The 22,796-nt window shown below is 41.5% G+C and overlaps 1 protein-coding gene across 8 annotated transcripts in view; it reads left to right on the top strand.

The window, feature by feature from the left end:
• The first annotated feature begins 1,748 nt into the window (after positions 1-1,748).
• Positions 1,749-22,796, top strand: part of col14a1b (collagen, type XIV, alpha 1b) — a 175,294-nt gene continuing 154,246 nt past the window's right edge. For 5 of the 8 annotated variants that reach the window (XR_014909437.1, XM_085397006.1, XM_085397005.1 and 2 more), the window contains exons 1-4: positions 1,749-1,896; positions 3,371-3,485; positions 11,543-11,659; positions 21,691-21,834. Coding sequence is in view for 6 of the 8 variants with exons in the window: in XM_085397006.1 (XP_085253132.1) it covers positions 3,404-3,485; positions 11,543-11,659; positions 21,691-21,834 (343 nt within the window). In the remaining 2 variants the exon portion in view is untranslated. Of the gene's footprint in view, positions 1,897-3,370; positions 3,486-11,542; positions 11,660-15,645; positions 15,794-21,690; positions 21,835-22,796 lie in introns of those variants that run through there. The other 3 variants (XM_085397007.1, XM_085397011.1, XM_085397012.1) reach the window with 3 other exon arrangements.

Here is a 22,796-nt window from a genome sequence, read left to right as displayed (position 1 = left end):
ATCCACAAAGTCAGCTCAAATTCTACTGTGCAATGAAAACATTCAACCCACAAATGCGTCTCTGAGCTCGTTTAATAAAGAGAGCGCGCCAAACTGTCCTGGGTTTGACCAATCAGAACTGAACATGGCACAGCAGCCTGCACACCTGTGAAGACGCCATTAACGGTAAACTGTTTGCAGCTGGGTTTTTGAGCAGATGACAAAAGTCACACATTCTGCATGCATGACTGTGCAGTACATTTTAAAATCCTACAGCTGGAGAAAACTGTGAAAACTGGGCCTCATCACTTCCTGAACATCTAGTGTTGTGAAGACAAAGCTCATCCAGCACCTTTCTGTTTGTTTTTCCAACATGCTGCAGGCATCAACTTCAAAATGAGAATATATTTTTCAAAACAGTAATGAAATTGTCTGTTTCGACATTCGGTTTTATTCCGTTTTATATAAGGTATAAATTACTGCCTTCTGTGTTTCTCTTTCTCAGATGAAGAGGGAATAAATGCAGATGTTTAATTTTTAATTCGCCATAGCTACAGCTCATTTGTGCCTTCACCACCCTCCAATGGATCTTAGTGACAGTTGCTATTCAGCCAATAATGTTTCGCAAAGAAAGTCCCATTCATCTTCCTTTGTCATGAATTTTTAGATTTACAACGAGCCACCTGCCCCAAACTGAAGGAGGCATATTAACAGGATCATATTGGGCGTCTCGGAGCATTTACCCAGGGGTCACAGAAACACACATTTCGCTCCTGTCGGTGCTCAATCTGCCTGCCGCTCAAACGCATTTTTCTGCTGCCTCGTCTCGCTTTATATGAGGTAAAAGGAATGAATAGCTGCAGGCGTGGATGGTGAATGAAGCGGGAAACACCCATCAATCCACTGCAAGTCTCAACTGAAGGGAGTCTTACGGAAGAAGTTAACTTGGATACAAAGTACCACAGAGAGGTGGGAAGTGAGACACTTTTACCTTCAAATTAAAAGAGAGACTGTAACGCGCATCGAGCCCTGCTCCAGGTCTGTTATACGTTACATGTAGCTCATATGAGTAATGAGAGGACGCAAAAACCTGTTTAAAATCCGAATCTGACCGTCTATAAAATGACGGGCAGTGAATACAGGATGAGAAACAGATCTCTAAAAAGAAATCAGACTCTAATTATAAAATAAATACACAATAAATAATTTGCCTCTTTTCCAGTAGATTTATTTCTACCTTTAATCTCTTTAGATAACGACACAAGTTAAACTCAACTTCCTGTAAAACACTTAAAACAAACTAACTAAACAAGAACTTTGAAAGTATGTTGTTGTTTGTTTGTTTGTTTCGGACTTTTTCCTTTCATAGCTTCTGGACTGCAGCGCGTGCCTGTGTCTTTACTAAGGTCTACATAAATGCACCAGCTGGAGCTCGGAGCTGAAACATGTTCACGTGTTTGCTCAGCAGCGGCTCACTGGGAGGCTGGTAATGGTTTGTGGGTCCTTCAGATTCTGTTGAACTGGATTCATCGTCCTACATCATATACAACACGTAAGCGTGTGTTTTGTATGTACTACTATTTTAATATTCAATACTGCAAAACTGGACCAATCAAAGCGAGTTCAGACGACATCAGAATCACAGCAGCGTCGTCATGTTTATTGTTCTGGTGCGCACTGGCTCCTTCTGCATAATACGAAACTGGCCAAGAAGGATGAAACATGTTGTAGCAAGTTTGTAACTTTATTTTGAAATTTTGATTCGGCAGTCCCGCGCAGCACTCCGTGTAACTTGTCTCGGGGTCGAGAGCGGAGTTGGTGAACAGTGTGAATCCGAGTCGCTGTGGGGACTGCTGAGCTCGCCACACAGCTGTCAGGAGGAGAGCCGCGGAACCTGCAAACTTATGAACTGAGAAGGTAAAGCTGCTCTTTATTCACACGCCGCACAGTTGTTCCGAAATCAGCTTTGAAAATCTGCGACCCTTTTCTCCCCACTTCCACGCGCTGTGGTGCTGCGGGTGGCGCAGCGTGCAGACCTCACCTGCGCTCTTTTCAATTAAGAAACTTCCGCTGCTTTTATTTACTGTAATTAAGAGGTGCGGAGAGAGATGGCGTAGCATGTGTTATAGTGTTTGTTAGCACCGGGTGGCTGTGCAGGAGTGCGCAAAAGCCGATTCCACTGAACGCGCAGCGTCCGGGCTTCTCCTCACTGAGGAGCTGGTTTAGCTGTCAGTGTATTCACGACCCCAGCAGATCTTCAGCGGTGCCTTAACACGTGTTAGAAGCTGATCAGCGTCCTAACAGCCCAAGTCCTTCCTGCATTATTACAAAAACTGGACATTAAATATTTGTTTTCTCTTTTTTAACTTTAATTTCTTCAGAAATATTAAAGCAGTATTGCTCTCAGTAGCAAAATCTGTTTGATGGCAGCAGAAACGGTTGGTCTTAATACTGGGGCGATGAATATATCACATCAAAAATATCAGAAAATTGGCTAAAGAACCGAATATTAGAAACAGACACAGCCATTTCTGAGACAAACGTGTAGGTGCTGTAACGAACAAGTAACTGCAATTATTTTTATTTGTATTATTTAATACATTTTTTGAATGTTTCCCTCAGACATTTGCAGGAGTAAACATGCTTTACTTTATTTACCTTGAAATTCTTACAGAAGTATTATATTTGAGTAATAACTCAGTTCTATAAATGTTTAGAATTTACCACATTATTTCTTTTACATTGATAAAAAAATACTTTGCAATGTCCTGCTGTGGGGTGAAAATTGTGACAGTAAGCATAGAAAGACACTTAACACAGTCACAACCCAAAGGAATGTGATGGGAGGGGCACTGTAGTCCTGCAGTGGCCCAGAGATCACATCGTCACATCTCCATTAAGATCTCAGTGCAAAGCTCCACAAACACGTCTGCCTTCATATTTCTGCACATTCAGAATATGAATGTGTTTTAACTGTGAATGGATTCATAAACATGGACAGAAATGACTGAATTTAACTTATGATAACAGGATGACATGATGTTTTTCTCCATGTCTTCATCTTCTTCACCTTCCTCTGCCATGGCTCCCTTTCTCACTCCCCCTTCTCCTCCTCCCTCCTTTTTCTTATCTTTGCACTACTCCATCCTCCCTCACATCCTGCTTTGTCCTCTTCCTCATTCTTTCCTTTCTGCTCCTCTTTCTTTCACCTCTCTCTACTCCGTTCTTTTACCTCCTTTGTCATCCTCTCTGGGTTGTCTGACTCCTGTTCTGTTGCCTCCTAATCTCACGCCCTGACCCGTCCTTTCCTGCTCGTTCATTTCTTTTTTTTACTTCCTCTTTTTTCCACCCTGTTGTCTGCTTTCTCCTCTTGTACTGCTTTACCAATCAGGTGTATCGTGTCCTTCGGTCTGCTGGTATCAGGATGTGGTTCACAGTCAGACTGAGTCTCTGCCTGCTGGGCTTCTTTCTCATCTCTGTGTTCCCTCACACAGCACAAGGCCAAGGTAAGTATCACTGCTATCCTGCTGTCCACTCAAGAATCAACAATCCCAGTTCACCACACTGGGCCCAAGCAGAGCTTTTTATACACAGCCCGGCAGGCCTAACCATGAAGTTCCCTAATGATACCCCACAGGGAAAGCCAGAGCTTTCAGACCGTGTGCTAAACTGTCAGGATTTGCACATGTATAGATTTTCTCCTGTGTAGAAGAGCGAGGAACGGGGCTACCTGACGATGTAGGACTAGTAAGGACTAGTCTGGATTTTCAGTCCAAGGTTTTGCAAAGCTACATCCATCCACTGACTTCCCCAGACTGTTACTTATAGAAGCCAGGATTTAGTGAGTGTTGAACACAGGCCATACAAGGTCTTCCACTTTCTTTTAAATCTCATCATTCCACTGATTGGACCTTATCAGTCCCAAACATGTCGCCTGTAGGTGGCCTCCTACATATGACGTTCCTTGTTCCTTTCACACTGTTAAATGGGAGTAATGGTCAAAGTGTTTCCAGGTGAAAAGTTACATTTGGATGTTGTAGGGATTTCATTTGTAACCCAAAGTTACAAATTTCTTCAAAAGAGAATGTGGACCTGACAAAGAAGATAAAATGATTGAAAAAGTGTATACAGCACTGAGATGGGGAAACTAGCATGGCCAATTTAAAATAAATAAATAATAGTCATGTGCACCCTTTCACATATTTAAAGCTATCCTACAAAGCTAGTTAATAGCACGAACGGAGATTTTCCATGCACTCCTTTTTGCAACCACTAGAGGTCTCCTATATCTCCAATCTGTCTTTCTCCCTCATGGATAACAGCCTAGTAAGCTGCTAGATGGTGTAGTATCATGCATGTCTTTGGGTTGGTACTCCAAAGACATGCATCGCAGGTTCATTGGTAACCTTTTGTCTGTTTCTCTGGGAAAAGCCTCGATGCCAAAGTCGGAATGAGAAAACCAGTTTTGCCGTCGCTTAGCCGAATCGCTTTGCTGTGGCACGTTTTGTCACAGTGTTAAAAAATACACGTGTTCATCTTATTTATGAGTTACCGTGGAGTGTTGAAATGACAGTGACAAATGTCTGTGTAACCCTTGTTAGAAGCTGTGAGATCTTCAAAAGTCCCGAATCTAAATTTGATCAAGTTTATCAACATGCTTCACCATGACTCTTAAATCAGCAGCTGTTTGTGTTGTTTTCCCTCTTTTTTTAAATCACTCTACATGCCGACGTTGTCTTTCACCCTGTTTAACCCATTTAGGATTGAATATATTACCTTGTTAGTGAGAGATGACTCTTCATCTTAACACCATTACGAACAACCTTAAACACCATATTTTTCTAGACCTTTTGTCAAGAATGAAAATGACTGATTGATATTCATGACGTGTCTTGAATTGGCTGAGCTGAATGAGTTTGACCTGACCACATGGATCTCAGATGAAGTTTGGAATCAGCCTTAATGTGTCGAGCGTCACGTCTGGTGGGGAAAAACACCCTCTAACATACTCAAAAGTGTTTTGCTTTGAACACAGTCAGGTACTTGCGCTCCATCCAAACACCTTCTGCTTTGGCTAACGTTCAAAGGTTTTTGGCAACACTGAACATGAAGTGTTTCTAAACCTGCTGAAAACCAAAGCTTGGTGCTGTTCCACAGCCACACACTCAGGACTTGGGCCGATGCTGTGCCACGCCATAATAGCATGTTGAGAGTGTGAAAGTTCGTCCTGTGTGAAAATGAGCTTACCGTAGTTGGTTTACCTTTGTGCCCGCTACCAGGTGACTCGGGTATACCTCGTCATGATTGGCTGGAAGCTAGTCACTAAAGCTAGGACAGTACATGGGCGGTCTGCTTGCCCACCCACCCTTTACCCTGCACTGTGTTTCATATTAATCCAACTCTAATCTCATTCAGTCATATTTTTAATTAGCTCGACACGATTAATATATTCAACCACAAAAGTGACACTTTTTATGTTTGTGGTGTCTTATATTGTTGAATAGTGACAAAGCCGAGTGTTAGAGTACAATGGTGGAGTCAGAGGGTTCGGTTTTCCTTCTTATTTACAACAATATGTTGAGAAACTCTGCGTCGCCTCGGTGTATTAAATTGTGACACCAAGGCTTCTTTTCATTACCATGAACATTATTACATTATGATTATTTTATTCTATATATGATAACTGGGAAGTAAAACTCTTGATGTGAAACATTTGAGGAAGAGAAACTTGAGAAAGTGAACAGGAAGTGAAACGCTGTCTTTTGTGAGTCCGTGTTCTGGACAAAAATAAGCAAAATTCACCAAACATGCTTTTTTGAAGGTTTTCAAAATGTTTTGCACTGGAACAGATCAATTCCTTTAGTGAGGATATTACCCTGATAAGCCTGGAGGGATAATGTCCATATTCACCCGTCGCTCTGCAGAGAGAATAAGTCTAGTAAACAACAGAATAACTCTTTCACAATAAGGAGAGTTGCTAGGTTTTGGCTAAAGTGCGAGTAAACTGAGAGAAACCGCAGCATTCCTCAGTGAAGAGGCTATAGTGCGTGAGCCTCGGCTACAGCAGTGACCTGGGAAGAGCTAAAGGTTTCCGAGCAGCTTGGACAGCTCCCACAAGTGAAACTGCTCACTGCAATGGCTCTGATTTATTGCAGAGAAGAAGAAACTTTAACATGAAAAGCTGAGGAATGGCTATAATATATCAGAAACAAATTCATATCTATTTAAATTATCCATAGATATGAAGCAAAGGAACCATTTCCACTTATTTATTTTTTTATTTTTTCTTTGTGCCATAAAGTTGAGGCTGTTTTAAGAAATTACTCTGCGCTTGTCTTAAATTACCCTCGAGCTCAGCACCTGTCATTAAAAAAAAGGTCAAAGAATGATTTCAAAGGCTCAGTCCCAGCTTTGGAGGAGCTTTTCATTTCTTTGTTGCCTGCAGACATAAAGGAGCAGGTATCTAAACCCAGGGGGGGGGGGGGGGGGGGGGGAACAGGCATGATGAGTGTGGTCAAATGCCAACGTTATTTTGAAGTCATTTTAAGGGTTTAGTTAAGAGAACTTCTGGGATTAAAGGGAATGAAACGTGTGGAATGATGGTAGGACTGCCAAAGTTATCAAATAAATAATTATAAGATTATCATCATAATAGTTATTGTTTATTGAGATGTTACTTGCAAAAGTCTTGACTGTCTTTCACTGTTTTTTTTAGACATTGGTTACTTTTTTATTCATTTTCAGACCCGTCTTTGTAACTTACCATTATCAGAGATTTGTTGAGCCACTTAATGCTGACTTATGATTCATTCAAGCATATAAAAGTGATCTAACCCAAGGGAACATCTTAGCAAACAGACATTTTTACATTGTATTTTAAGCCACTTTGTTACAGCCTGTCACAAACCATATGATTTGTTCCCATTTCTTTAGTTGAAACTACAGAAAATGCCAAAGATAACAGTTTGACAGGCATAAAATGGCATTTTTGCACCAACAAGCTGATTCCCAAAATGTTCACTGAAATCTTGGCGTATCTCGGCAGTGTGTCATTAAAAAACACTGAGGAAATTGAACAAGTGTGGGAGACGAAGAAGCAAGATTCAAAAGAAAACTATTTACAGCAAGTGAAAAGTATCTAAAAGACAGGACACGAGACCTGAGAGATACGTCTGGTTCTTCAGTCCATCCATTCATTGTTCACTAAAGCATCAAACGGTCTCGGACAGTAACTCTCTAGTGTCTGATTGCAAAGTCAGTATCACAAAACACACTGCCAGTGCAGTAAGGGATACCTGGACCAGTCAATGAGCGGGCTCCACAACATGATGGAAGCTGTGTGGAGTGATCTTAACATAGAGTGAAACGTAAGACAGCCAACATCCAAATGAGAACTTTGAATGTCCTTGAAGAAGCCTGGAGAAATTTTCCTGAAGACTAGTTAAACAAATAGTCAGACAGCTTTCCTAAGAGGGTCTGAGCCAGGGGTGGGGTACTCCAGGCCTCGAGGGCCGGTGTCCTGCAGGCTTTAGATGTGTCCTTGATCCAACACAGCTGATTCAAATGGCTAAATTACCTCCTCGACATGTCTTCAAGTTCTCCAGAGGCTGGTAATGAACTAATCACTTGATCCACGTGTGTTGACCCAGGGTGATCTAAAAGCTGCAGGACACCGGCCCTCGAGGACTGGAGTTGGACACCCCTAGCTTTTCCCATTTTCCTAGCAAAAGAAATGAGCAGTGACTCAAACCTGTTGAGCTCCAATATTCATTTCCGTCACTGACAGCACAGTTTGCCTTCAGCACTGCTTTCTTGTTTTGTGGTGTAAAACAATTAAAGACCTTTTCCACCTCAAGCCGTGGTGTTAGGTATGGGAAGGAAAAATAAGGAGTGCTGTGCAGTAATTATCCCGATGTGTAAAAATGGTGTTAAAATGTCCTGTGTTGCATCTTTAAGATGAGAGTGTGTTTGGTAACAAGAACCTCAGTGTCAGAGTATTTTTCAAAGTGACTTTGATTTGCAGAAAACTCTCCAGCTTGTTTTTTAATAGTTCCTGTTAAACCTTCTCATTCCTTATTCTTTCCTCTCTGCTCACTGTTGCCCTTTTGCCTAATATTGCCCTTTTAGTCTGCTCTCACTGACTTTAAATGCACTTCAAACTTTGCACTTCCGGCTTGCCACACCGCTCGCGGAGGGTGCGGTGGGGCCCTTCTCCATCCTCGGCTGTTTGCACAGGATTCTCCATGAAAAATAGATGAGAATTAAGTTCCCATCTCTACTGGTGAGGCCTTTTGTCGTCACCAGGCTCTTCGCTCGCCGTCCAATACTTGTCTCTGCGTGATAATACAATCCTGCAGAGAAGATCCACGGCTTTCTGTGAGTGTGTGTGTAAAAGGCATGTGTGCATGGAGCTGCAAAGGAATCGGCAGGTTTCAAAACAACCACCTGAGTTCCCCGGAACAAAATGCATGAAGAATGTTTTTTTAATGTGGAAACATCAGAAAACACTTGCTTCCAGCTGCGGACACGTATACATAATTAATGCACACATATGCAGATGTGGCACACGGGAACACGCGACCGAGTTCAACCACACTACAAACAGAGCCGTGCGAAATCTGCTTCTCGAATCATTTGGGATTTGAGCAGCTCTCTTCAGACGAGAGAGCATCCTTTGTTTCCAAGACAGAGATCTGTAATACCTGAGCCGAAATCCCATGCAGCCCTCATTCTCATCCGCAGGTTGGTGCAATCACTGGTACTGTATTCCTTATGTGTGTTTCTGTATATTTGTCTGCTGTGGAATGCACCAGCTTCATATCTTCTCCACTAAAATCAGGATTATCCTTCCTGTGCTGAGCTCAAGTTTCTTTGTATACCTACATGAGTAGTTTTCTGCAGATAATCTCTTTGCATAAAGAGGTGGTTCACTCAAAATGCTGCAGAGGATTGGGGTGATGAGCCTTATCGGCTTGACTAAATCTTTGATTGCCATCTAAATCGACCTAAAACTGTTACTTTCTCTTCAAACGTGCCAGTTTCATGTTTAACATTGATATACGTTATCATGTTACACCTGGAGAAAGCGGCATGCACACATGCAGATATAAAGCAGTAAAAGAATTCTGTAAGAGGTGACTTTACCCACAGTTTGGGTTTTTTTGGGTGAACCATTCTTACAAGGCTCTTGTTTACTCCGCTCTTGAGCTTTTGAGCTACAGCAGGCGTCAATCTCCGTGTAGGTATTTAAAGAAGTCGGCAGCAGCAGATGGCTCACCTCATAATGAGTACACAAACACAGAGACGAGTTTGTGGGTTTCATATCTTATTTTCCACCCCCTGGCTTTTCTTTTTTTTTCCACAGTTAACCAAAGTAAACTGGGGAATAATACATATTTATTATCTGGGATTTGGCGCTGCTGGTGTGGAAATGATAGGCTGTTTTGGTTGTTGACTCTGGAAATGTGGTTTCTGCCGTTGCAGTGCTTTACAATAGCCTTATCCCTGTGTTTTAAACCAGCGTCTATGCAAAAACACAACAACGCCACATACACGCTTGGTGAACTGTGAAAACAAAGTTCTCCCAATGCAGTGTTGTTGACCTTTCAGAGGTTTTGTGCACAGGTTGAGGCCATTGTAAAGTGTGTGTGGACATTGTGCAGCTCAGTGGATCAGGTGCTCCTGCTGAGGACAGGAGAGGAATAGTGTGGAGATGCTATTCCAGCGTCTTTCCTTTTGGTTCCTTTGTTATTTTTTCTCTTAACAGTTAAAAAGAAGTCGCATTCCCTCCTTTTTGTTATCCTCTTCGCACCCTGACATATTTCAAAGCACAGATGCAGAAAAAAATAATAAAAAGGGAAAGAAAATGAGATCAGGACAAGCAAGGATATATGGAATACAACTCGGGGACAGATGAGGTGACAGTGAGCACGTAAGCTGGAGAAAATGAATATAGGTGAAGAATGGAAGGCGGGAAAGGGGGGATATGTAGCCCTCTAGGGTGCGGACGGGGACAACAACTAATCAGGATGAGAGGCAGGGGTGTCGCTTTGATGCAGACAGGAGACAAGCACAGAGCAGGAAGACGAGGATGAGGAAAAGGAGGAAAATGGGACTTTTGGGGCTTTTTTTTAATGTGACATCTGTGCAAGCTAATCTCTCTGATGTGTATCCTCTACTTGGATGAGATACAATTTATCCTTCCTTATTTTTTTCTCCTCTTTCCTTACGGTTTAAAAGCACAGATGGATCGCCTGCCTCGACGCCATCATAACTCTGGAGGGAGTTCAATCTAACTCGAGTCAGTCACAGTTGTGTTTTGCGCTCAGCGGATGAACGAGTGTGTTGAAGTAAAACAGACGGAGAGCAGATTCTGTGAAACGTGCAGATTGTAAAACTTCCTGAGCGCCGATGCTCTATGTGACTAATTAAGGAGAAACGTTTTGTTGCGTACAGTTGCAGGGGAAAGTTTTTGGTGAGATATTTTTGCATAAATATGAACTAAAAAATCATCATTTTTTCACAGAATTCAGTGTTTACCAGATATACGTAGACATAAATTAACAGCTGCCAAAATGATCCAAAAGAATGCCAACCTTGCTCAGTTTAGAAGTGGACAGGTTCCTTGCTCTTATTTTGAAATGTCAGCTAGCCCCAGCTCTTCCTGTTCCTTGTTTTTCTGTCAGCTGGCTATCCTTCTGCTGCTTCTTCAGTGAGTCTGTCGTGTAAAGATCGTACGGACTCCAGCTCCGCCATCTTTGAGCTGAAGAGTAGTTCCAACCAGAAGTTGCAGCAGGCGGAGAGCAAAACACCATGAGGGTGGAGTCTGCTGGAGGTGAAAGGCTCATGGAAAGGCAGCTGATTATATTGATCCATCATTTTTTTTGTCACAAAAAATAGATGCAAAGGAGTTTTTTTTTATTTTTGAATATTGAATTTGTAAAATTATACCTGCACATACACAATAGGTGAATATTACAACTGACAGAATCTTTATCTGTGTGAATCACCAACAGTCCTGTGAGACTAATCAAATGTAACCCAGTAAGTTATATTTTGATGTTACATATTTACAAAGGCAAAAGAGTGTAAATGTATCAGTTTGGTAGCTACAGAGGAGTAGTGGTGCTCAAAGCTATTCTTAGTTCTTAGAATTTTTGCTGAAGATCAAAAAGCCAGAGGTTTTTTGTGACTGGATGACACATAAACTTAACTTTCTGTACTTTTTGAGCATTTTATTTGGAGGAAGTGATGCAAATCACATGATGCTTTAGGTCGTCTTTAATTAGAAATGTGGAAATCTGAAAGGACTGAAACGTTTTCCTGCAGCTGTATGACACCATGTCGCGCAGTCGGCTAAATTGAACTCCATCCATTGTTATGGACACAATCTACTAATAAATTAATGATGACATCAGTTTCATTTCCAATATTACAGCAAAATATTGGATGTTGATGGTGCATGATAAGGAGTTTTATAACCACTCATTCTTCACATTTATACACTAAATATCAAACTGACAGTTATTGTGTAAAGCTGTGTATTGGTTTTTTTTATGTCTAGTTTCATCACCAAGAAGGCTTCGTACCAAAGTCCTGAGCCCCACCAAGCTGCACGTGTCTTGGAAAGAACCCAAAGGACAGTTTGAAAGCTACAAAGTCATTTACACCACACGACCAGGTAAGATCCAGAACTGATCCTGAGTCTGTGCCTACACTGTCTCCACCTGTTATTAGTAGCTTCATCGTTAAAAAGAGGGAAATTGGTTTGGGTCTGACGGTGACTATCACATTTAGTTGTTTAGTTTGTTGGTTTGATTAACTTTTTCGGCAGCAGTCAGCAGACTTAAAGCTTTGGCCACTGCTGGAGGCTGCTTACAAAATCACACACGATTAGTTTTTCTGCCACAGTGTGGTTCGTTTACGATGATGGCTGTGCTGTGATTTTAACAATCGCTTGCGGAGCCACAGAATGCGTCTTTTGTCTCTCGGCCCCGCTGTGAGCTGCTCGCAGAGAGAAATCTGTCCCTGTGCTGACCTCCGGTGTGGCGCAGCGAGAGCCCTAAACTTTTCTCTACACTCCTCCTGACGGGAAAGTTGCTACACCTAGTGAGAAATTTGCTAAGTTGGGAGAGACGATGTGAACTGAAGTGTGATATGATGACTGCTGTGAGAGTGGGATATCAGACTGAATCTGCAGCTTTGTGCTTCATCATTTGCAAAAATCAAACAAAATGAATAAACTAGCAAATTCTTTGAACATGACAATCCCACACCACGCGCCACAGGCTGAGCGCTTTCAGGCTTCACCTTTGCACAGAGCTGCTGCAGAGACCTTCCAGTTTAGACTTGATTTGTCCGGGAAATTTGACGAGGAATTCGCAATCTTCTCTGGTGTTCACACAGCTGCCCACAGTCACACCTCTGTGATGGATCGGCTGTCTCGTGCTTTGCTCAAGGGTCCCTCAGCAGTGATGGCTGCAGGAAGGCGTGTCATTAAAGACCAATCACCGTCAGCAGGAGCAGTAAAAAGCTGCACCGGTTTTGTTCTCAAATGACAAAAAAGTGCTCTGAAATGAAAAACAGATGCAGATTAATGCATCTGCAAATTAATATGAATGATGTCTTTTCATAAATCATGTTTTAACAATGCGGTATTTGTCTTTTGCTTGTGGGACAAAAAATTCTAGCTATGCACGGCGGAGCACAGCAGTTGAACTTCTTCCCCTGAGGGGAAACAAATCGACCTTTTTATGCGGTTTTCGCTTGCATGCAGGTTCATAACTCACTGTGCAGAGAGAGACACGTAACCACACACAGGATCTGATATAACTGATACTGGAGCTGTTCGTGTGGCCAGTGTGGTAGCCTGTGGTTGGTTGCGGCTGACATTTTCTTGATTTATTGATTAAGGCTTTGACGCGTTTGGCTTTTACAGCTCTGTAAAACGACGTCCAGCTGAACACTGGTACGGCAAAGCTTTGGCTGAATCTGAGGTTTTATTGATGACAACGGGATTTATTTTGTATCCAGTTCAGCTGCATCTGTGTGTACATAAGTGAAGACTTCCCCACAGCAGCGCTGTGCACCTCACATCCTCAGTAGTTGGCATCTTGGCTGCGTGATGAAAGAAGGAAGATTTTTTATTTATTCTGTTCTTTTTAAAAATTGCTTCGCTCAAAATTTAACTCACAAAACTGGAGCACAGACGTCTCGGTTTGGACACTTAACCGCACAGCCAGTCAGGAGGTACAGCTCGGTACCTCGTTGCTTTATGTTGTATCAGACAACATGCTGATTTCTGTTGGAGTGAACAACACTGCTGAACTCTCATCGTTTTCAGGGGAGTGCATGTGGGATACTACATGCAAGTGTCCTTGGAAGTAATTGAATAGAGACACACTGAAATTAATATATTTATTTATTTATAGTCAGTATGCACAAATGGAGTTGATAAATTAGTTTCCAGGATGACTCTGAAGTTGACTCGATGAGGTTCTTGAAGGAGGGTTTGTTTAAAGGGCAAGCCTGCATACGTTTTATCCAGGTGCACCTAATTAACTGGTAGCTGACTGTAAACTGGCACTATACTTACTTGGCTCTCACAGACTCTGTCATCCTGATGCAGCTTTTCAAATGAAAAGCTCTGCACTGCTTTTTTGATCTGAATTCCTGACTTTGAATCACGGAGCGTATGCTGTTTTTATTGCTTTTACATTTTAAAGGAAGGAATTCTTTGTCATACGCTGACGATAATTACAGCTGTAAAATGATGATGTGTATATAGTTGTTGTATATAGTTCCTAAGCTACATTGTGATTATATGCATAAGTGGTATTACTCGGTTTCAAACTTGTGGCCAAGGCTTTTTAATCACTGTTAGTGGAAGCAGGTGCACTGCAGACATCTTTACTGTCTGTTTATATTGATGCAAAGCTTGAAAGCCTGGAATTTGAATCATACTGCTGTTTGCAAGTGTTATTAGTTTATAAACTACTCAATGTGTCATAAAGAGACTTTTATTTGGATGATATAGGAGCCGTGTCAGCATCTTGGGAATGTATTTTATTTAAAATATATGATTCAATTTCTCCATAAACAATAAATTCTGGAAATTCTTCAAAAGACAAAAAAGTTTGGATCCCAGTCTGAGAGAAGATGAATGCTGGGTTTATTTTTAGAGTTGTTCAAGGTTTTTCTACCAACAAGTGTTAAATATAAAGCTGCTTCATGGGCATTCATCTGTCTAAATGAGAATAGTTGTTTTATTTTTATCGATACACAAATCGCTTTGATTCAAAGCTTGTACAGTCTAATTTAACACTGCTCAGCTCTCTTCAGAGTGCTGCCAAATAAATGCCAACACTTCCTCTGATTCAGGTTAATTTTAGGTGTGTCTCATTTGGTGGGGAGGATAAAAATGGATTAAGAAATGGAGAACACGAAGCCCTAATTAGAGAGATTGTGTGTGTGCTTGAGTATGCTGAACTTGGAGAACAACAGTGTTGTTTTTAATCCCCTCAGTATTCCCAGGTGAACTGCAAGAAATGCTGTAAAAACTGGAACAGATTTGTGAACTCTTCTGTTGAAACACCCAGTTTGGAATCAGCTGCTGATATTGAGAGGGTGTCCAGAGCAGAGAGGCAACATTTTTCTTAGAATTTCTTTTGCCGTTTCTTATCTGTCGTCTCGATGGATATTTTTTCCTCTGAGGGAGACATCAGGGTAAAAAGGGATATTTTATTGCAGTGGGAAAAGGTGCTGCTTTTAAAACTGTCAACCTGTCCCCAAGTCCTGTTACCGTTATGATGGAGAGTTACAAGGATTGGTTCAGTAACAGCACAGTTTGAATGTTCCCACAGCACGTGTGGGCAGCATGAGGCGTCCTTCAGAGCATTTATAAAGACATTATCAGAAAGGCTGTTTGGACGGATCATCAGCAGAGGAGAAAAATAGCTCCTACTCTTCATCTCAGTGAAGTAGCACCTAAATGTACTAAAATCATAGTGCATGCATAACCACATAGAAATGGCAAAGAGTTGGTGGTAGTTGGGGCTACCTGTCAAAAGCTACAACTTCCTACAAACTTGGTCTTATTTCCAAAAGAATGTCTAATGTCTAAAGATGGATGAAGCAAATCTGTAAGGCCAAAGATGCCATTGACTTAATTTCCAATATTCAGTTCAAATAGATTCAATGTTTTTCACAGTTCAGTTCACCACAACATAAATAAGAAACCATTTTCTTCTATGAGGAACAACTCTGCAAATATGGAACAGAACTTGAGCCATCAGGTAATGAATGTTGAATAAGCGGTGATGGTGGGGAGGAAGAACTCCCTTTAAAAAAAAAAAAAAAAAAAAAAGGATTCGGGCAGACATCTGATCGGGTGGGGAGAAAACAGGGGCGTGGAGAGCTTATAGTAGAGCTGGGCGATAGAACGATAACGATATGTATCGCGATATAACTTTTACTCGATAGAGAAATTAAGCTATCGCGATAGACCTCGCCGCTCTCGTCCTCTTAAAAAAAAAAAAAAAAAAAGGTCAGCCAATCTAAATTAAGTAGCGCAGAGCCGAACCAATCACAGCCGCAGCGTCACGTCGCGTGACTTGTTACGTACAGCACAAGTGCCAAGCCGCACGTGGGTTTGTTTGGGAAGCAGCCAGCGGGTAATGGAGCCAGCGTGTAATGGAGGAAATGAGTGTGCCGACTAGAAAAATCAACTGAGCGTGACCGAAGAGAAAACAGATGATGGTTCCAACGCCGGAGAGATTGTCGAACGGAAGAGCCATAGAAGTTCCGTAGTGTGAAGGTATTTCGGCTATTTCAAGTCTGACAAAAAACAGAGTAGCTGCACTGTAAATGTGCCGAAAGCAAGTCTGGAAATACAATAAACTGGTGCATGCGTCACACTGTGCGCCACGTTATTGTTTTGGTGAAATGAATTTCTACAATACTGTTACTGTTAATTCTACTCTCTGCAGTGTTTAAATGCTTACATACACACACAGTTACTGTCCCTCCACACATACGACTCGGTTCTGCTTCTATGCCCCAGCTTTGTTTACTTTTTCCCACCGAGGCTTCTAGACTTCTGATTGGCCAACATTTCTGCACGGCTAGGAATCTAGCGCCACCTGCTGCTTTGGCATGTTCATAGCAGCGTTTTCCTTCATTTCTGCCTTTATGTGTGGACGGGATTATTTTTTAAAACGGAAACGGAAAATCTCCGTTTTCAAAAATACCCGTGTACGTGTGGACGTAGCCTCAGTCTCTGACTGGAAGCGCTAATTCGTCATTCGGCTTTTGTCAGACTAAAGTAACTGTTAAAACTGTTTGAAAAGCTCAGCTATACAACAAGGAGAGAGTGAGAATTTCCTTTTAGTTCTCAGTTTATTTGATATTGACAAAAGTTAGTCAGTTTTGTCTGTTCTTCTGTAAAACAAACTAAGATTTATTTTTAGAATTAATATTTTGTTTCTAAGTGGAATTGACAATTTAGTCTGTTTCGTTTGTTCTATTTTGAAACTTAAACGCTTTAGCGGCTGCCTTTTGTGTAGTTTGCAATATTTGCCTTTATTTATCTGAAAAAGTCTCATGTTCCTTAAGTACATCTACCCTGTTGAACTTATTATGGGAAATAAATATTTAAATAAAAACAAGCTGCTGATTATTTCACATTTTACTTGTGAGCAACAGCACATTTAAATCTTACAAATATAGTTATTTGGCTTATATCGTGATAGATATCGTTATCGCCTGAAATGAAAAAAACATATCGTGATATGAAAAAATCTCATATCGCCCAGCTCTAGCTTATAGTCAACAAACATGAAATGCATGGATGGTATATGGGTCTTATATAGATCTGCTCTCCTTGAGCACTTGAAGCACTTATACAACATGTCTCAGTCGCACTCCAATGGGCGCATTGGAGATCTCGCATTTCAGTAGCCAAGGACACCTTAGCATCAAGTAAACCTGTAGCTTTTGGTGGGGTTTGAATGTCTATTTGATCATAGTAATAGAGAAAAAGTCAGATAAGGTGCAGCTTTCCCCTGATACTCTAAGGTAGAATTGGGCAGATGGAGGGAGTGACACAGGAATACAAATGGAGGGAGATACTAGATAGATAGAGCAGGATAGAGCTGGAGAGGCAGGAAGAGAGAGCAAATGGAAAGAAGGATGTTGGATATAAAACTGAAAAGAAGCAGATCCAGAAAAAATCTCTATCTGTAGCTCCTGTCAAAGAAAGAAAAACATGTTCATAACGTGTTTCTCTTTTTGTTTGTATTTTCAGAGAATGGCTCTGTTTTCATTTGGTGACTAAACTGAAGGCTTACTTACTGTTGTATGTTGTTTTTGTGGCACTGCGTAAAGGGTTGGGCAGTACGCACACAATCCTGTTCTGGTAAGCAATTCAAAACCACCTAATTGGAATTGTTTTAAGCTGCAAGAAACTGGCAAGCCAAAGGACCAAAATGAAGAAGGAGAAGAAGGAAGCTGAGAGAGAAGATTCAAATATGGAGTGAAGCTTTGGTCTGACCGAGGAGGATGAGATGTCGGCGACCCCTATAGCAACCATGAGAAAGAAAAATATTATAAAAGTCCTGCGAGTTAGTATGTGTGTGTTCCTGGTTACTTATTCACTGAGCTCAATTACCAAAGAGGCAGACAACTAAATTAGACAAAGCAATCAAACAGCGATGGGCAACCACAGATGTTCTGCCCCACTCTTATGTATGATATTATAGAAACACGAGTTTCCTTTAAGCACAGAGGCCTTTTCTCATTTTTCACACATTGTACTGTAGGCCGAGAAAGCTTTCAACTTCTCAGTCGAGAACACTGCAGCCTCACGAGCTTCATGGCTTTTTATACAGTCTTACGGGTTTCCAAATAGCCTTGACATTTTAGCAGAGCGTGATGCCCTTATTTCTGAAATGTGCTCGCACAGGCCCGCTTTGCAACATGTTGCCTAAGGAAGTGCTTAGTTTGGAAGAAAAGGATAAAAATTATTTCTAAAAAGTAAGTGAAAGTGCCGGGATGACTGAGTGCCTTCTGGGCTAAGTGCAGGGAGCAAATGACGGGAACGATCATCTTCACGCTGCAGGCCGCTGGTATCGGTGCGAGGGTAATGAAGGTGGAAAGGCAGCGACTGAGCAGCAGTTAATTTTCTTAATCAGCAGGGATGTTTTTGTAGAGCTCTGCCGAATGGTTTTCATCAGGCTTGTCTATTCCTGGTTGAGCCCAAGACTCGAGTCATTTACCTTTTTACTTCCAAAATGTGAAACAAACCAGTTATTATTTAATTGAATTAAAATGTCTTCAGGGTTGAAGATGCTGTTTTTGACAGTCAAAAGTTCAAGGAAGCAATTGCTATTGAAAAAGCGTCGTATCATGTTGGTTTTTGCTGTCAGTCAATTTGAAGGAGCAGCTGCTGCAGAAGAAATTAGATTTGGTAACTGACAGTTTAAGATTTATGAATCCCAACGGGAACGTTTGTTCTCCAGCAGCAGGAAAAGTACGAGAAATGAACAGAAGGAAAAGTGGCTAATTTTAATTAAGCCTCGTGAAAAAAAGGCAAAGAAAGAATAAGCACTTTTCTTACATCACAAATTCTTAAACTAATTAGCATGTGCTACTCTGATGATCTTGGACTGCTCAGTAAATATCTGGTACACTCTCTCAAGCCAGGAAGCAAAAACCTACACTGCACAGTCAATTTGCAAACTGCTGACTTCTGCCAAAACTTTCTCCTGCTGCTACAGCAAAGCGCGTTTGGCAGAATCGGATGCTAAACACATACTCTTTATATGATTTTTATTTACAGTCTATTACATTTTTGCTCACATCCTCAGTTTCTCCCCTCAGCTTTTGAAGCCCGGGGCTTCTCAATATTTCTTGAGCAATTTAAGAGATCGTTTTAGCATATTTTGAGATTGCACAGCGGTGTGTGGCAGGTGTGCACGCTTCACACGTGTAATGATGGCCGAGAGACACTGAACTCAGAGTGTTCAACACGGGGTCAATGGCAATCTCATCACACCACGCATCTTCATCAGAAGTCATCTGCTTGTGTAAAGTGTTCTTGAACAGGCCATTCAACTGGCCCACGACGACCAATCCACTTTCCAGGAAACTGTTCATCTAGGAATGCTCGGACCTGGCACCCATAATGTGGTGGTGCACCATCTTGCTGGAAAAACTCAGGGAACGTGCCAGCTTCAGTGCATAAAGAGGGAAACACATCATCATGTAGCAATTTCAAATATCCAGTGGCCTTGAGGTTTCCATTGATGAAGAATGGACCCACTATCGTTGTGCCCCATATACCACACCAAACCATCACTTTTGTTGTTCCAACAGTCTTGGAGGGATCCATCCAATGTGGGTTTGTGTCAGACCGATAGCGGTGGTTTTGTTTGTTAACTTCACCATTCACATAAAAGTTTGCCTCATCACTGAACAAAATCTTCTGCGTGAACTGAGGGTCCTGTTCCAGTTTTTGTTTTGCCCATTCTGCAAATTCTGTGCGCTGATCTGGGTCATCCTCGTTGAGATGCTCCAGTAGCTGGAGTTTGTAAGGGTGCCATTTGTGAGTAGCTAATATCCGCCGAAGGGATGTTCGACAAATCCACTCTCCAGTGACATGCGGCGAGTGCTACGCTGAATGAAGCTAGGACAGCCACTGATGTTTCTTCATTAGTGACAGTTTTCTTGCGTCCACATTTTGGCAAATCCAACACTGAACCAGTTTCACCAAACTTAGCAAGCAGTTTGCTGACTGTAGCATGGGAGATGGGTGGTCACGTAGGGTGTCTTGCATTGAAATCTGCTGCAATGACCCGGTTACTGCATTCACCAGATATCAACACAATTTTGATCCGCTCCTCACGTGTTAACCTCTTCGACATGTCAAAGAGAAACTTGTAAATAACTCATGAAAGAATAAAGTTACGTTGAAACCAAGCACACCATTGTTTTTCTTGTGACATTACCAATAAGTTTGATGTGTCACATGGCCCTCTTCCTATTGGAAAAACAAAAGTTGTATCCAAGATGGCCGACTTCTAAATGGCCACCATGGTCACCACCCATCTTGAGGAGTTTGCCCCCTCACATATACTAATGTGCCACAAACAGGACTTTAATATCACCAACCATTCCCATGTTATTACGCTGTATCCATATAAATGGCCCACCCTGTATTGTAGCGGTACAACAGTGCTGGTGCCAAGTCAACTCAGTGGTTTGTAAAATTTGGGAGTAGAGAAAACTGAACAACATAAGGTTGTTTTTTAGTCATAAATTTTTCAGTCCAGAGATTTACATCTATTTTTAATTTTTACTTAATCGTCATGATGACCTCATCTTAGAACAAATTACAGCTGTTACAGAAAATGAAATGTACTCTTAAGCTTACCTGTTCTCTTTGCCCTTTCGGGCTCTTTCTGCATATATCTGGGCCGTGTGTTGTATTACCAGCTGTGTCCATGAACATGTTAAATGTAAAAAAAAAACCCCATTTCTTATAATGCACATCTGAAACACACCTATTGATGTGGATGGATATCTAGCCTGAAAGTTTAATTTAAAAAGTTTTGAAGCTTTGCAGTGATCTTTATGCTCCTAAACAGGCGTTGTGTTAAATTGAAAACATAACTACATGGAAATTACTGAAGTTGTGCAATATCTACAAAGTGATTGTCACATTATGAAGGAGGCTGGCACTGAAAATTATTCTGCCAAATCTACTTTAATTGTAAGGTTAGAGTTACAATAGAAAGAAAATGAAAGGTAATGAAGCGTTTTTTGTATTTAATTTGTTTTTGTGCAGCAGTCTTACTAAAGACACTCAACACAACACAGAATCCTCCTGAAATTCTCGATAATATACTTTCGCTGTGTGACCGACAGTCTTGCTGTCCAAAATGACACTGAATTGTTTTTTCTTGACACTAAAAAGGTCAAACAAAGCCAGATTTCTATTGCATGCAGTCCAACCGCTGCTGTCTACCTGTGTGAGGTGATTTATTGATTTAGCTATGTTTTATCTTCACTGGTTTAAACACAGCCTTAAAATTCAGGTTGTGTCGTGCTGTGAATAAGTCCTGGGGGATGAGCTTGTACCCTCACCGACTGATAGCTGCACGGACATCTTGTCCTCACAGTGTTTGTGAGGACAAGATGCTATCACTGTTGAATTAACACCATTTCTGTGGCAGCTGTTTTGGACAGATTTACGACTGATTTGATAAATCTTGGCATATCTTTAGCTTAACCCTCATGTCTACCATGGTCTCTGTATTAAAACGACTGGCTAACACCCTGCTTATTCTAAAGTAAATGGTCTGTCTTACCCTATGGTAGGTTTTAGACAATGAAAGTCATAAAACTTCAGGAAAATGTTTACTGAGATGAGACTTTGAGTCATTTTCTCATAGACCTCTATATTGTTTTGCCAACAGAGGTTTATAACGGCTGCAGCTTAAAGAAACTTAACTGAGACTTTGGCTTCACTTCTCAGATCCAGAGGCTTCATCGGTTTTTATCATACAGAGTCTATCAGTTGACTTGAATGCATGTGGGGGTGAGGTTTAACATACAAACAGAAACAAGGAGAAAGGGCCGCACACCCAGAGGGTGGGGTGTGTGTTTCTTGCTTGTAATTATCAGTCTTAAGTGTCTGTGCTTTTTCTTTAATAGGCGGAGAGCAGAAGGTGGTTCAGGCATCAAAGCAGGAAGCAAAACTGGTCATCGAGGACTTTGATCCTTCTAAAACGTACAACTTTAAGATCATTGCAGTCCATGAGGGGCAGGAGAGCAAACCTCTTCAGGGCAAACATGAAGGTAAGAGAATGACTCCACTGATTATTAAATCTGTTGCTTCAGGGATCCTCCAGCTGATTTCTGATTGGACAGCTTGATTGATGTAATTCGAGTTGTAAAATTAAGAGAACTGAAACGGCGTCGCAGTCGCACCGAATCGGACAGAAAACTGCCTCCGAGTTGATTACGGTGTGACACCAAATTGCACTTTTGGCTCCAATCAGTGATGTGACAGCAGGTGCTTTCCATCAGCTGTGATTGGCAGAATACCTGCTGTGACATCACTTATTGGGGTGTGGCGACAAGAGCACACTTTAGTTTGAAAGACTACAGACCAGTGCAGCAGCTCTCTCGTGTAATCTTGTGTTGTGAACACGATCAAAACATGTGCACCCTGATCCCGACCTCCTTTGTTCTGTAAGAACTTCTTATATGTTATTTAAGCTGCATTGTTGGATCCCAAAAGGTTCTGTTCATCTGGACGTAGCATTATTGTTGGAAGACGAGAGCAAAGCAGTGAAGAATTCAAATAGCCACCTCATCTCAGTGTTTCAGTTCTGAATACAGAGCTGAGTGTTTACTTAGTTTCAGTCATTGACATTCAGCGACCTGCTGGTATTTACTTGCTTTCATGCTGTGCTTTAGGAAAACAAAGCTTTTAAACCTGATGCTGAATGTACATATCCACAGGTGCTGAGTGTTTCCAGTATTCATGTCAGGCTACAAAAGCCCTTTTGACTCAGCATTTAGAATACCGCTCTGCTCTTCAGAGCTGACGAAATGGTGTTATATAACTGTGTCCTGATGTCTTCGATTCACAGCTCTGACTAATGTTCTGTTGTTGCACTGAAACTCTGATGTGCTGTGTTCGGTTTTCACCAGTGTGATGTTCTCATTATAACCAAACTCTGCCCCACGTTGGACTCGTCTGTCCAGAGAACATTGTTCGGTCTTGTGGGTTGTTCAGATGCAGCTTTGCAAAT

Source organism: Rhamphochromis longiceps, linkage group LG22 (genome assembly GCF_057381845.1).
Source record: "Rhamphochromis longiceps isolate RC_006_pf linkage group LG22, R_longiceps_female_GT1.1, whole genome shotgun sequence".
NCBI classification, from domain to species: Eukaryota; Metazoa; Chordata; class Actinopteri; order Cichliformes; family Cichlidae; genus Rhamphochromis; species Rhamphochromis longiceps.
This window is presented reverse-complemented; position numbering and strand designations above follow the sequence as displayed.